This window comes from Scleropages formosus, chromosome 14 (genome assembly GCF_900964775.1).
Source record: "Scleropages formosus chromosome 14, fSclFor1.1, whole genome shotgun sequence".
Classification (NCBI taxonomy): Eukaryota; Metazoa; Chordata; class Actinopteri; order Osteoglossiformes; family Osteoglossidae; genus Scleropages; species Scleropages formosus.
This window is the reverse complement of record NC_041819.1, coordinates 27,649,207-27,663,826: the sequence shown is the minus strand read 5'-3', so window position 1 is coordinate 27,663,826 and position 14,620 is coordinate 27,649,207. Positions and strand designations below refer to the sequence as shown.

Below are 14,620 nucleotides of genomic sequence, written 5' to 3'. Positions count from 1 at the left end.
TTATTTTGTAGAATTTAAAATGTATTAGAGATCTTTACTGTACCCTTCAAATTGATTCATTGCACTCACTTTGACTCTCTCAGTACAATAATGTAAAAAGACAATTGTTCATTAATAATAATGAAATGACATCATCACAGTACCTGATACTTGGTTCTCCTGCTTCATTTTCAAATCCATCACTTTTTCACTTTCCTTCTCATTATCTCTTAGTTTTTGCTCATTCTGCTCCAAACTCTTACTGTTGTCCTTCTGTTTCGACTTATTCTCTTTCACTTTTACTCCATCCTTTTCAAGAGTCTCTGCTGGTGAATTAAGGTGTCTCACTGTCTTACTGTCATCCTCTAATGTGTTTTTGCTCCATGAACCTGTATTTATTTCTGTAAACACATTAATTGAAGGGAAAAGTGTCACTTAAGAAATATGACAATTTCTGAAATTTTGTAAGTTGGTTAATTTTCAGCCTACAAACTGAATACTGACCCTCAGACTTGAGCTCAGTTTTATTATTAAAATACATAATGTATGAAACTTTGTTCTGAATTTAATAGAATAACTGTACTTACGGTGCAGTTTAGGGGTGTGTCTCAAGGGGTGACATGGGGTGACACCGCCCCCCCCCGGTCCCCCCAATGCCATTTGACCAGAGTACTGTCAATCTGACAGAGCTCAACGCTATTGGATTATTACGTTGCTACTTAGATTAGCTGAGGTGCCTCCAACCCCCACCTGTCCATGGACCTACCCAGACTGGTTCTTGGTTCCCCCACCCCCCATGCCACCTCACTTAAAAAATCCTGGAATCACCCCTGCGGCACATTAAATGAAAATACAATCCAGACATTTACAGAACAGTGGGAAGAAAGATATATTAATACAAGAACAGAAGAGCTAAACAAACCCAGTATCTTCACCATACAATTACACACAGGAAAAGATGTTAAAACCCTTGTGCTAAAATTATGGGGGCTGGACACAAACCAACCATGCCACCAGTACTGATTTCCTTCTCAACACCTGTATACCACCCACACCTCTGCAGAATATCTCCATCCACCTTCAAACGAGCACACATTATGGATGGGCACTACCCTCCTCACCAGGGATCACCGCGAGCACTTCGTTGGGGTTGTCAAGTGGACACCTTTCTTCGTTGATGTTTCATTGAGCTGAGCCCACGACACCTCCAGTAGGCTCAAAGGCAAGATTTGGCATCCCAGACCCACCCCCCTCCATGCTTGAGGCACAGTCCTGGCGACTGCCAAAAGCCTCCAATTCCAACCACTTGTTAACCGCCCTCCAACTACCACACAACCAACACACCACATTAAGCATATGGAGGTGACAACAAGACCTAACAATCACCATTCACGTAAGCAAATACCCCCAAGCTTAGGTCTGCTTCCCCCAAACATTCTGCTGCCTCCTAAGCCACAACCAATGGGTGGATGTTTCCGTTACCTCAGACAAGTTGTTAACCGCTGCCTTCAAGGACCAAATCTAAAAGCAAAGGCCAACAACAGTGACGTGATTGATTTTGCAACAAACCCTCTTGCACCTACTTCCACTGGTCTAAGAACGCACTGCCAGCCTTGCTCCCTCACCTCAGCAGCCAAATCAGCATACTTCAACTTCTTCCTCTCAAAGGTGTCTTCCATTGCATCTTCGAAAGGTGCTGTTAACTCGTTGAAGTACACTACTTGTGCGTCCTCGGAGTACAGTACAAAATCGGGTCTCAGAGCCGTAACTGCAACGCACTGCGGCATCTGCAGCTGTTTTCCTACATCAGCAACTAACTTCCAATCTTGCGCTTCACCCCATTTAGAACCCAAACCACTGCGCCCACACGCTTGACACGCAATGCTCTTCCCCTCCAGCACAAAAGAAATTGTGTTATTTTTCCTGCATCGCAGGAGAGCGTTAGCCGCAATTCATTCTGCTTCCAACAAACAAGCCAAACAAGCAACTTAGCTTTACTCCATAACTTTATCAGATCACCTGTGCCGAGCCCCGCCCTACCCACCTGCACCTGGCCAACCACATCTCTGTGTTCCAGCGCTCTCTGGCCATGTGCCACCGCTTCCTGCGGATTCCACTTACGTCCTGCTTTTAATCTTATAGGTGCAGATCTCACCACTGTGTCCCTTGTGCCTGACAACGTCAGTTCCAAGCCAACCTTGACATACTTTAATTCTTCTACCACACTAGTCAGTGGCAACTCCAGGACCCCCTTTCCATACAGTGCCACACCACTCAAATAATGAGGAACATCCATCTAATCTTTCCATCTCTGATATAGAGACCTTGTACACAGTCAGAGGTGTCACGCTCTCGCATGGAGCGGTCGCACCTGTAGCAGATCAGGGCACAGGAGCATAAAAGCACAGCACCCAGCCAACTCCAGTCACAGAACCTCTTAGAGCACACTGCTGCTTCCATGCCCAGCGCTTCCTACGGTTACCTCGCTTTCCCTGTTTCCATGTTTGCCTACCCCATCTCTGTGCTTCCCTGGCCCCTTGACTCTCGCCTGTCTCCTGACCTCGACTTTCGGATCCTCCAACAAACGACGTTTGCTCATTGAAGACCTCCTGCCTGCCGCATTTGGCGAGCTTGTGCAGCCGCCCCTGAGTCTGTTGCACCTTGGCGACCATGACAAGTGGCCACCTAATATGAGGCAATATATCAAACTGTAGACACCAAACCTTCAGCATCCCAAGTAAAAAGGACTTATCAGTCGTTTTAAATGCCTGCAGAACATCCTGTCTACGTCCTTTTACCTGTTCCCTGTCACTTAAAGAAGAATCATACCATTTACCCAAGCTCTTAATTGGCTTTTCAATCACCAACAGAATCCTTTCTCCATCACTCTGAAAGTTCTCCGGCAATAACTAACCCTTAACAATTGACAAATTCTTACACTTACTAGGTTTCGCTTTCAACCTGGCTAACTTAAGATTGTCATTTAGCTTTCCTAGTAAGCGACGGGTACACAGAACAGTACTAGGAAGCATGGTCATGTTGTCCATATATGCTGTAATTGGTGGGGGGCGGGTGCCTTTCTTCAACTTCATACCTCAAACCATCCATTTCGAAGATCTTATTACCACCTCCATGGCCATGGTAAAAGCCGATGGTGAGATTGTGCATCCAGCCATTATGCCAATCCCCAGCCACTGCCAGGATGCGGTGTATTGTTTGGTGCAAAAATAAAACTGAATGTCCTCAAAACACACCTTAAACAGTCTTGCAATGCACTCTGGGACTTTTAAAAAAATCTAATTCCGTCCACAAGAGATCATGTGGCTCTGAACCAAAAGCATTTGCCAAGTCCAAAAATACCACGTGAAGGTATTTCAGGTATTTAAGGTACCTACCTTAATCTGATGCCAGATCATAGTGCAGTCTTCTAAGCATCCTGAAAATCCCACAATTTCTGCTTTGCGCACAGATGTATCAATTAAATTGTTTGCTAACAAATATGTAGGCAACCTCTGCACCACTACACTAGAAACTTTCTTTCCCTCAATATTAAGAAGGCCTGATTTGCCCTATCTCTGCACCAACCGTCTCCTTGGGTATAAATACCCCTCCCGCTCTCCGCCACTCCTTCAGAATAATATCCTTCCTGCATACAACCACCATCTGCCTCCACAAATACTTTAAGAACCCGGGGCACCTTTGTAAACCCAATAAGGAACCTTATTAGGTCCCGGTGCAGATGCAACGCACCGCCTCTTGCACCTCTTTCAACCTCGGGGGACTCATCCATTTGCACCACAATCTCCTCTAGTGAAGGAATATCTGCAGGCACTTCAAAAACTCTAACTCTCTCTCCATCGGTGTGCATTTCCTGCAGGTAACTCTCCAGCTCCTGCTTTCCAGCATTTAAACAACCGGACTTCTCCTGCTTAAGCAACGACTTCACAAATTTAAACAAGTTCTTAAAAACCACTACTCTAGCCTGCTTTCTTCTTCCCCCTTCACCTAAGCCTCTCTGCTCTCCTCAGCACAAAAACCTACCTTTCAATTCTTCCTGCAGATTGTTAATACTTCTCTTCCCCTCCTCATTTGCTCATTTCCAAAGTCCTTTTAACTGCCTTTTTTCTCAAATCAGTCCCTCAATTTCTACCTACCGTCTTGACCTCGGCATAACCTGCACTCCTTTACTCTTCCCCTGATACACCCCAAATCTCATCATTCCATAATCATAAACGTTCTCACCTAACTGGTTAATCTTACCTTCAGCCGTACCCTTCCAACCATCTAAAATCTCTCTTAAATTGTCGTTAATGGGGGTCCACTCCTTGCATTTGTCTGCACCTGGCCATCTTATCTTAGGTTTTGTTCTCGACACCTTTCCTTCCATACCTGCCTAAATATCGACTGCCCCACGTCCTCCCCATGATCGATGCTGCCTTGTGTATCCGTGCTTGGTCTTGTCTCGTCTAAGACAGAGGTGTTGATGTCCTGTGGACTTTGGCGTGAAACCTCCCACTGAACTTCACCCGACTTATTTGAACCGCTCTATATGCTGTGGTGATCAATGTGGGGTCCCTACCTTCATTCCCCCAAGCATTTCTTCTTGCCTTGATGTATTCTTAAGCCTCTCACTGAAGTCACTTTCCTCCAACCGTAAATACGTGGTTATGTTCGTGCCTCTCCCCCTGCTCGTGGTCAAGTTCACGCCAAGGTCTGAAACCATTATATCCACCCATGAATTATCTTCCATCCTTGCTCTAGTTGACTCTTAGGGTATTGATAGTAACATGACCCATGAAAATCCCACCATAGCCATTGGTTTCCGATAATACCAAATTACCTTCATTAGTCTTCAGTGGAGCTGATTCCTCATCCATCAATTTTTCATCTTTTACATGTTGGTCTGCGAGGACAGAGGAACAGCAGCATCTTAAAACATTTTTTAAAACATAATTCATTATGTATATTTCACTTTCAGACCTGAACAAAATGCATTTCCAACTTGTGATTTTTTTCCAAAATATCTTTATCGAATATTGAATATTTAATGTTGAAATTAATAAGTTCCACATTAAAACTGGCTTTGATCTTAAAATGTCACACAAAGACACAATTCTTTCAGACACCAAATATACAGAATTCCAGAATTCATTACTTTTACATTTACTTCTCTTTTATCTTATTATTATTATTCACATTTTTCATCACATAATTTTCACCTCTGTATGTGTTTCATTCGTGTGTGTAATATGACCTGCTGTAGAAGTTTCTAGAACAGTGTTTTTGCCACTGGTAAAATTACACTGTACTGGGAATGGCTGAAGAAGAAGAAGACCTTGGGAGGCCTTTGTCTCTGGTACGAGGAGGTAATACAGGTTGAGTAGTACAAAAGGACACCGCAGAGATGTGTAGATGTGTGAATCCACGATGGAGAACACCTGGTGAGAAGTGTAATAAACCGACTTTCTGAGCTTGCTGTGCCTCATTTCTGGAGTGCCAAAAAAGATCAATTCCAACACCGGTGATTTAAGATTCCACATGTAATTTCTGGTTGTTTTCTTTCTAAACTTAGAATGATTCATCATTATTTTATATATGTTTTCTTGATATGGACCATAGCTCAGTTTACCCCATGGAATACCAAAATGAGTCCCACTTAGGGTCTGCGCTGAGATCAGACCAGTTTCTGTCTTTTCACCCAGGACTTTAACCCCTACAGTGCTGTCAGATCACACAGGTAACATGGCCACACTTTGTTCCACCAGCTTCTGCCTTAAAACCATCAATGACATTAAACATCCAGATAAAACTTTTACAATATTTAAGTCCCATGTTGTGTAAGAAGATGCTGAAGTTCCCTCCGAGAATTAAGTGTATATTTGTGACACTAAAGGGGACCTGCTCTTCTAAAGGACTCGTGTGGGACGAGGCCTCCACAGGAGTGTAGACACAGACAGCCCAGATCTCCTGAACTCCCCACATGGCGTCCAGCCCCAGGACCCTCCTCCCGATCAGCTGTGAATGTATTCACGTTTCTGACCTGGTTCCCAAATACGTTTCCACCCCCGCTGGCACAGAGGCCCCATGCGCTCCGGTAGCTTCCTCCCTTCCTCCTGGTCAGCAAAAGCTGGGCCACATAAAGCAGAGATGGTAAAAGGTGACGACGCAACACTGTTCCAATTCAGCACATGGAGACCACAGAGCAAAACACTTGGCTAATTACCCCTAAACATGTTTATTTACACCCAAATACACTATAACATGGTGTGAAAGGAAGGTACCTGTTGCTCTTCTGCGGTAAACACAGTAAGCTCCAGCGATCAAACCAACAGCAGCAGTAACAGTGACGACAGCAATAAGAGCACCGACAGCAGAACGTTCTAGAAAAGAAAGAGAGGAAAAGTGTTGCTGTGTCACCTCTTACCGCACATGTGGAAACACTCAGAAGAGTGTGTCTCTAGGACTCCGAGTCAAACATCTGGCTGCAGCTGGATCTCTGCTCACCTTTAAAGCAGCGTTCAGCAGGAAAGGCCTCACTGCTCTCCTCACTCACAGGGTTCTTCACCACACAGGTGTATGCGGAGTCAGAGCTGCTGACCTGTAGTTCTATTGGCTGATCGGTCCAGTTCCTTAATAAATCATTAGGCCCCTCCCACCGATACTTTCCCATCTCTCCTTCGCTGTGACAGCGTAGAATCCCTACAGAATCCCTCTGCTCACACTGCACAGTTGGTCGGGTCACAGCGTCTACACAGGATACACACAGGTGAAGAGAGTCACACACCAGGGGGCGCAGTAGTAAACACTGTACAAAGGCCGAACCATAATTAGAAAGGTGCTCAACCTCACAGAGTAACAGTCTGGCAGCAGAGATGGAAGTGAAACATTTTAAGCCCCAGAACTATGCATAAATATGTATATAATGGCCTTAATGAAACGTGGTGTTCAGAGAAACTGTTTTGGTTTGAAGTGTTAAAAAGTGTAACAGTATAACACACTATATGATACATTAATGGAACCCAGACTCCTCCCATGATCTGCACCCCTCCTTCCACAACTGGACAGTGATCAGCAGACTCACCAAGGACCGTCACATCGAACACAGAGTACTGAAGGGTCCCGCCCACCAGCACCTCGGCCTTGTACCTTCCAGAATCTGTTTTCTGTAGGTTTCTGATCGTTAATTTTCCCGTTTGAGTGTTCAGTGTCGTTCGCCCTTTGAATTTCCTGTACTCTGTTAGTCCTTCATCAGGAGCAAACTCAACGGCTTTGTCACCGTTCCACTTCCAGAGGATCTCCTCAAAAGTTCCGTTAACCGCTGGGGTCAGTGTGACCTCTCCGTTTCGTCTGCTGTACATCACATGCTGACCTGCAGATATCAGAGGTTCTTTCAGGAGCACATAAAGTTGTTCTTAACACACAATCAGATTAAATGTTGATTTGATTAGATGAGTGAAGCTCTTGTCCACAGTGATCGGTGAAAGAGTCTCAGCACGTCAGTGAACACCAGTGAGGTGTAAAATACAGTGTACACCACTGAATGGACTGAGCTCCATGACAGCGGATGTCTTGAACATGGTGGAACGTGTTCGCTTTTCACAGTGACTGCCTGGAGGCTGGACACCAGCACAGTCCTGTTGGTCATGACCACAAAAGATGAAGAGGAAGTACCTTTTGGAGTCACCACCTACCTGGTGGAGTGTGGGGTGGGGGTGGGGCTGGTGGGTCAAGTATCGTTCCCATCTTTAAAAAAGGGCACTGCAGAGTGTGCTCTAAGTATTGAACATCGTATAAATACTAGAGGCAAGTCTACAAACAAGTGCTGGATGATCCACCTTCAGATCCAGGAGGAAAATTGTGAATTTTAGTGTTTGTCATTGATCCACAGATTGAATTTTCTCCCAGCTGCAGCACTGAAGACACTGAGCTGAGTCCTCAGGCACAGTTTACACCTGCATCACAGTCAACATCTTCACCCTCAGCTACGGCCACAATAGTCAGACTGCGGGTACAAGGGGTGAGAATGAGGTCCATCTAGAGGGACTCGGTCAGTGATCAGGTGGGTGTGTGAGTCAGTTTAACAACACTGACTGGACTGAAGGTAACAACACTGGTTGTACTGGACTTTACATCAGTGAATGAACTGGTGCACAGAGGGGAGCAGTGCTGGAGTGGCAGGATTGTCCCCACCGAGCCGGTCAGGGTTTGACTGAGTGGACAGAACGCTGACTGACCACTTCAATCAGGGCAAGGAGGAACAGCGTTTCTCAGACTGTAACAGTCCAAACTGAATCTCGATTGGTCAGCTAATGATCACATGGTGACGGTACCGCATCCCACTTTCATATTTTGGGGTATATTTCCCAGTCTGTGGCTAAAGGACAGAGGGAAATCGGCTGTGGGGTCGGAACCTGCGACACATCCTCTTTTTCTCTCTCAGACTTTGAAACAGTCTGTTTCGTACTTTGAGATGTTTCTGCAGCACACACGTGCATTGCGACATTCAGGGACAAACTAGTTAAAAAATAAAATATGAACAAAAGTCATGTTTATATACATCTAAAAAAAAATTACTAGGAAGGTGATCAGAAATCGTTGATATTCTGATCAAGTTTTATGCAGCTACTCATGTGATGAACAACTGGTTCATATGGTGGAAAGCAACTAACTGTACTTAAGAATCATGGGTCTGCATCTAAGTGTCTCTTTCTCTTAATGTAACGAATACATTGTATTTTCTATGAGGTGCACATTGCTGGGGGGGTGCGGTAGCGCAGCGGGTTTGACCGGTGCCTGCTGTGTGGCAGGTCCGGGGCTCGAGCCCTGCTTGGGATGCCTTGCGATTGTCCTGAGCGTGTCCTCACGCCTCGCGTTGCCAGCTCAGGCTCCAGCTCACTGTGACCCTCCTTGGGACAAGCGGCTCTAGACAATGGATGGATTTATGTTGCTTTGGAGAAAAGTGTCTGATAAATGAATACATGTAAAAGTCTGAGAATGACATGAACATATTTGACAGGTGAAGTCAAAAAGCAGGAAGTAAAAGTAAAACGGCAGAGGAAGATGTGTCAAAGTAATAACCAACTGATTCTTGGTTAAAGACACAGCAGGTGAGAACTGTAAAGTACTATGGTAACTTGTACTCTTTGTGCTGCTCAAGCAAATGGCAGCTCATAGAAAACAATGTTACCCAAGTTTTATGGTGGGGGGATCACCTATGCAATGTGCTCCTTCATCGTTTGTGCAGCTCATGCCCAGAGGCACGGTGGCACAGCAGGTGATGCTGGTGCCCCAGTGCTCCTGAGCTGTTTGCTTGGGTGTCGGTTTCAGTCCAGCTCAGTAGGAGCAGAGTTTGACTGTTTTCACTGTGTTCACAATCCAGAGACGAAGAACGCAGGGATCAGTCACTTACACACATTCCCCCCTTGGTAAGAACGGCCCAAGTGGGTCACTGCATTATGTGTTTTAAAAAGATGTGCTCCCTATCACTTCTATATGCCCCAACTTGTGTAATATGTGCTGGCAAAAAGTGCGGTGAAGTCCGACTCCACGGCACTGACCACAACCCCGAAGGACCCTGCTGTCCACAGAGAGTCCGCCCACCGGTTTGGCAGATGTGTGATACATGACATACGCTGATAGTGTAGTGGGTTGGGCTTCTGTGGTTGGGTCCAAAGGTTGCTGGTTCTAATCTAACCTGCTGTTGTAGTACCTGAGCAAAGTTGAGCTTTGTTAAGCAAAGTACTTACCCTGAACTGCTGCATGAAGTTTACCCAGCCGTGTAAAAGGTTGCAGGGATCTTAAAACTGTTAAGTTGCTTTGGCGAAACACATCAGGTAAATGAAAGGCAATAAATTCAGGGTGTATCTCAGACTGAGATGTTAGTGGACAAAGTGGGTGAGCTTCCAAAATCATAACTGTAGCTATAGGACTTTGCCTGCTCTCAGATACAATATGTTTTATATAAGATGGACTATTTTAGTTACCCAGTTAGGCCACTTATTCAGAAGCTGTACAATACAATATGTTTGTTTTTTTTGTTTTTTTGCAATGTCTACAACAGCGCCAGAGCAACGGCATGATAACTCTGAGGGTTGGGACCACCACACCCAGTGCTGAGCTACAATTTATTTACAGTCTGACTACTGGTACAAAAACATCACCACACAGGTGTTTCTCCCATTTGAGTCCCTCACAGTCCCCTCCACGGTTGCAAAATTATTTATATTTCCCAAAAGTCTCTTGTTCACAAGAACTATTTACAGTTTTGCTTTTTGTTTTTAACTTTATTAGAATAAAGTTATTAATATTACACACAGTTAAAAACACACACACACACATTTTCAGAACCGCTTGTCCCATATAGGGTAGCGGGGAACCGGAGCCTACCGGCAACTCAGGGCGTAAGGCCGGAGGGGACACACCCAGGACGGGACGCCAGTCCGCCGCAAGGCACCCCAAGCGGGACTCAAACCCCAGACCCACAGGCGAGCAGCACTCGGTCAAACCCACTGCGCCACCGCACCCCCTAATTAACAACTAACCAAATTTAAAAACAACTACATTTTTTACGGTGGATCAGCAAAACTAACTAAGAGATCTTTTCACGAAATACATTGTCACAATACAGTCACACAAAGTCTCTCTCCAGTAACAAACATTCAAAGCTCAAAAAAAGATCCCCTCCTGGCTTCAAAAAATACAACTGATCTACATCTTCCACACACCAACACACACTATTACAGTTCAACCCCGTTCTTCCCTAGGGGACGTCGCTGAGTAGCGTGGGCCTCTACACTGCTGGATGACTTGCATCAGGTATATTTTCATATCTGAGGGTTATACAGTATTTGCCTGGGCTGTACAGAAGCACAAAGTGACCGAGGAAGTATTAATATTCATATGAGAGACACAATGAATGAGCAGCTCTTTCCTGTGTTACTGACAGCTTCACAGTCAATGTAGTAAAAACTGAGTAGCGACACGGACATGATTATTGAAATGCAGTGAAGACACAGTAATTTACATCAGCTGTACACTTCAGGGCTGGAGAAGAGTGTCTGTAAAATGTATTAATACAGTAACGTCACAGCGACACAGATCTCACACACAGCAGATATCACAGTAAATCACCGCGGTAATAATTTAATTCCACTATAGACATCATGCAACAAAGAAAGAGACTCCAGTTGTTTTAGAGGCACAGAATTTGTCCGTTTACCTGTAATAATTCGGTTTAATGACGTAAAGTCCGTGTCATTGGCCTTCCTGCGCATTACAGTGTTTTACACTGATTTTACCTGCGTTTCAGCAGCATTCATATGGAAACACACCCATCCATCACACCAATAAGAATCAAGAATAAGCGAAAAAACACACTCACCAAATGTGTGTTTAGTGAGAAGAAGCAGGAGAAGGAATTTCCACACTTTTCCCTCCATGATCCCGATCGGATCGTTTCCCGGGAAGCAAAACGAAAGTGAAACAAACTTACAAAGCAGTTCGTACCGCGATCATGAGCTCTTAATAATAATTAATTGATGATGATGAGTCACCAGCGCAGCGGCAGCGCGCTTGACTTGTTTTATTCATTGAAATAATCCTACATCTATATAGTTTAAAACGACTAAGTTCAGTACCATGATTTCATGTGTGACAAATGATGAGAATGACTTGAGTTGATCATTTCATGATGACCCGGGCCGATTGTTGTGTTCGGTTCCGTTTTCTCTCCGAGTTCATCATCATCATCATCATCATGTGGATCCAGCAGGAATTTCTTGATTCCGTCATGAATTCCGTCTCTAACCGGACTGACAAACAACAGTCCGCGGCTGCGCTTCTTCTCCACCTGTCTGTCAAAAAGCTGTACGAATATGCGACGCGTCACTAATCATGTACTTCTACACGTCACGTGTGTGGCATCGCGATTATCAATACATTTCATTTACTGTGTTTTTTCCCTGGAAAAGTCCTGTCGCAGGTAAAGTGAAGGACACACTGACTGCGTGACAGTGGGTGGGTGAGTGGGTGGGTGGGGTCGTGTCCGCGGCCCGACTCGGTTTTTATTATTGTTATTATTGTATACCGGCGTTCGGTATTATTTATTTAAACGTTACTGTACGTTGTTGTTGTTGCTACCTTTGTGTTTATTCTGTTAGTCCCTCTTAGTTACACTTCTGAATTACTGCATTATCACTGTGTTCTGTACCCCAGCGCTGCGCCGGGATGATGCGTGTGACGTAAGAGGTGTGCGAGTGCGAGTGCGAGTGCGCATGCGTGGGAGCGCTCCGTCCGCGTTGGCCGTACAGGTGTCGGTGTCGGTGTCGGTGGTTGTGGACGAGACAGCAGTCCGTCCTACTGATCAGAACCTCAATGATCCACAGGCCTTAGGAATGACCCCTAGTGATGTTTTGTGCTCATTCCAGTAATTGCATTATTATTATCACTATTATATTACACAAAAAAAGAGGGAGAAAATAAGGGAAAAACTGTTCACTTGTTCATGTTGACTTAGATTTGATTTGCACGGAACTGTACAGTCACGCAAAATGTTTGTTGTATATGTTTATTATTATACCTCAGTACAAGACAAGTATTTACCATAATTTACCATCGTTATGGAGTCACAAGCATGATAAGACCTCGGTGGGAAATGAGCAGAACAAAACAAAGGCTCAGCTGCAGTACAATAAACATTGTAGTGACTATAAACACAGTGCAAATTACATTTACACTGAGATTAAATACAAATCAACACAAATTACAATTACAGCACAGACAAAAAAAACAAGTACATAAATACAGTGTTTCACAAAATTACGCTGAAATATTACAGTTACAGCAGGACTCTGCACCTTCAGCAGTTCTTCAGTGTCTCAGCTGCTCACTTTGGACGGTACCGTTTAACTGTGGTAAGATGCATAGAGTCCTGACTGTCTCTCACACACACAGCGTGCAAACGTTACCAGTGTATCAAATGAAAATCACACAGACTTCAGAGTAGCTTCTACCTCCAGGTTCTTAGACTCCTGAAAAGTCAAGCAGGATCCGAATTCAGCAGCTCCTCTGCTTTCCATTAAATACTTTTAATAGTTATTAGTGTTACTCAGTTCCTTTTGTGTTCTATTTTGGGATCTGTTTTTAACGTATTATTCACTGTATCCTTACTGTATTTTGTTACTCACACCCCCCCCATGAGCTTGCAGAAAACATATTTCATTGCCAGCAACCACTGCTGTACACTGTATTTTCTTGCATTTGACAAGTAAAACTTTGAGTGATTAATTGTTTAGCGAACACTTTTCTCCGAAGTGATGTAAAGTGCTACTTTGCCATTTACAGAGCTGGGTAATTTTATTGGAGTAATACAGGGTAAGTACCTTGATCAAGGGTATGACATCTGAGGGCAAAACTCAAGCCTGCAACTTTCAGGTCCAAAAGCAGCAGCTCTAACCACTGCACTATCAGCGGTGTCCTATGTACCTCTGTATATGCTTTCCTGTGTGTGTGTGTGTGTGTCTATGAAATTTTGTCCGACATGTCACTGTGTGCTGTGGTCAGTGATCGCCCTCTGTCTCATCTGTCCTTCCCAACACTCCTCGTTGCTCCTCATTGTCCACCTGCCTGTCGGTCCCCCTTTGTCCACCTCCTCCTTGTCCCTCCGTTCTGCACTGAGGGTCACAGCTCTCCTCCCCTCCCTCTGTCCCCTGATGCTGTGGATCTGCTGTGGAGTAAAGAGTTTGTGAGACACAGACACACAGGTTAAACTCAAAGTCCTACAAATAACTTTACCTACATACCTGAGAAATATAGTGGTGTTTACTTTGAAAAAGCAATTATTTAGTAATTTTTTTTTTATTCTGAGAAAGTAATTATTTGGTTGTGATTTAATCTGGTAAAATATTAACATCTCTTTTTAAGGCCAGTATATTAAATATGTAAGACTGTTCTTCTGCAGATACAGACATTTCTCCAGTTTATACAGCTACAGTAACACACTGTTCAGTGGTGACACAAAGAAAATAAACTGTAATTAAAAGTAGAAATTATTATTATTGTGAATTAACTGTGCTGGCATGTGTGTTTGTCTCCTGGATCTCATAGCTGATTCTGAACATCCTGAAGGACCAAGACGTTAATCCACCCGGTTCCAGTTACTGCTGGTCCTGAGCAGGGTCCTGGTGATCCTGAGCCTATCCCTGAAGCATTGGGGATAAGGCTGAGGGGGTGAAGCCTGGATGGAACACCAGTCCATTCCAGGATAACCACACACACACACACACACACACACACACACACACACACACACAGGACACTTTAGCAACACCAGTCCACCTGCACTGCATGTCTTTGGATTGTGAGAGGAAACCAGAGCACCCACAGGAAACCCATGCAAACACAGGTTACCAAACGAGTTGTTACCAAAACACTGCTTTATGTGAACAACTTTAAATTCATAATAATTCAGCCCATCATTCATGTTTGATTAAATTTAATTCACACCAGTTCCCATCAATTCAGTGACATCATCACAGTACCTGTATCTCTGCGTTCTGACTGTGTTTCGCCATCTGTCTCTCCAGCACTTTGTGTCACATCAGTCCCTGTCTGTGTGTCGTTCTGATCCAGATTTTCCGTCTCA

The 14,620-nt window shown here is 44.4% G+C and overlaps 1 protein-coding gene across 10 annotated transcripts in view; it reads right to left on the bottom strand.

Moving 5' to 3' along the window:
- The window catches only part of LOC108926850 (spindle pole body component 110-like), a 69,234-nt gene extending 57,130 nt beyond the window's left edge, over positions 1–12,104 (bottom strand). For all 10 annotated transcript variants that reach the window (XM_029257907.1, XM_029257908.1, XM_029257903.1 and 7 more), the window contains exons 1-7: positions 11,360–12,104; positions 7,061–7,348; positions 6,484–6,726; positions 6,261–6,359; positions 6,020–6,106; positions 4,820–4,882; positions 144–380 (exon numbers count right to left, since the gene is read on the bottom strand). In XM_029257907.1, coding sequence (XP_029113740.1) covers positions 144–380; positions 4,820–4,882; positions 6,020–6,106; positions 6,261–6,359; positions 6,484–6,726; positions 7,061–7,348; positions 11,360–11,417 — 1,075 coding nt within the window. In that variant the 5' untranslated portion in view covers positions 11,418–12,104. The remainder of the gene's footprint in view (positions 1–143; positions 381–4,819; positions 4,883–6,019; positions 6,107–6,260; positions 6,360–6,483; positions 6,727–7,060; positions 7,349–11,359) is intronic.
- Positions 12,105–14,620: the final 2,516 nt, after the last annotated feature.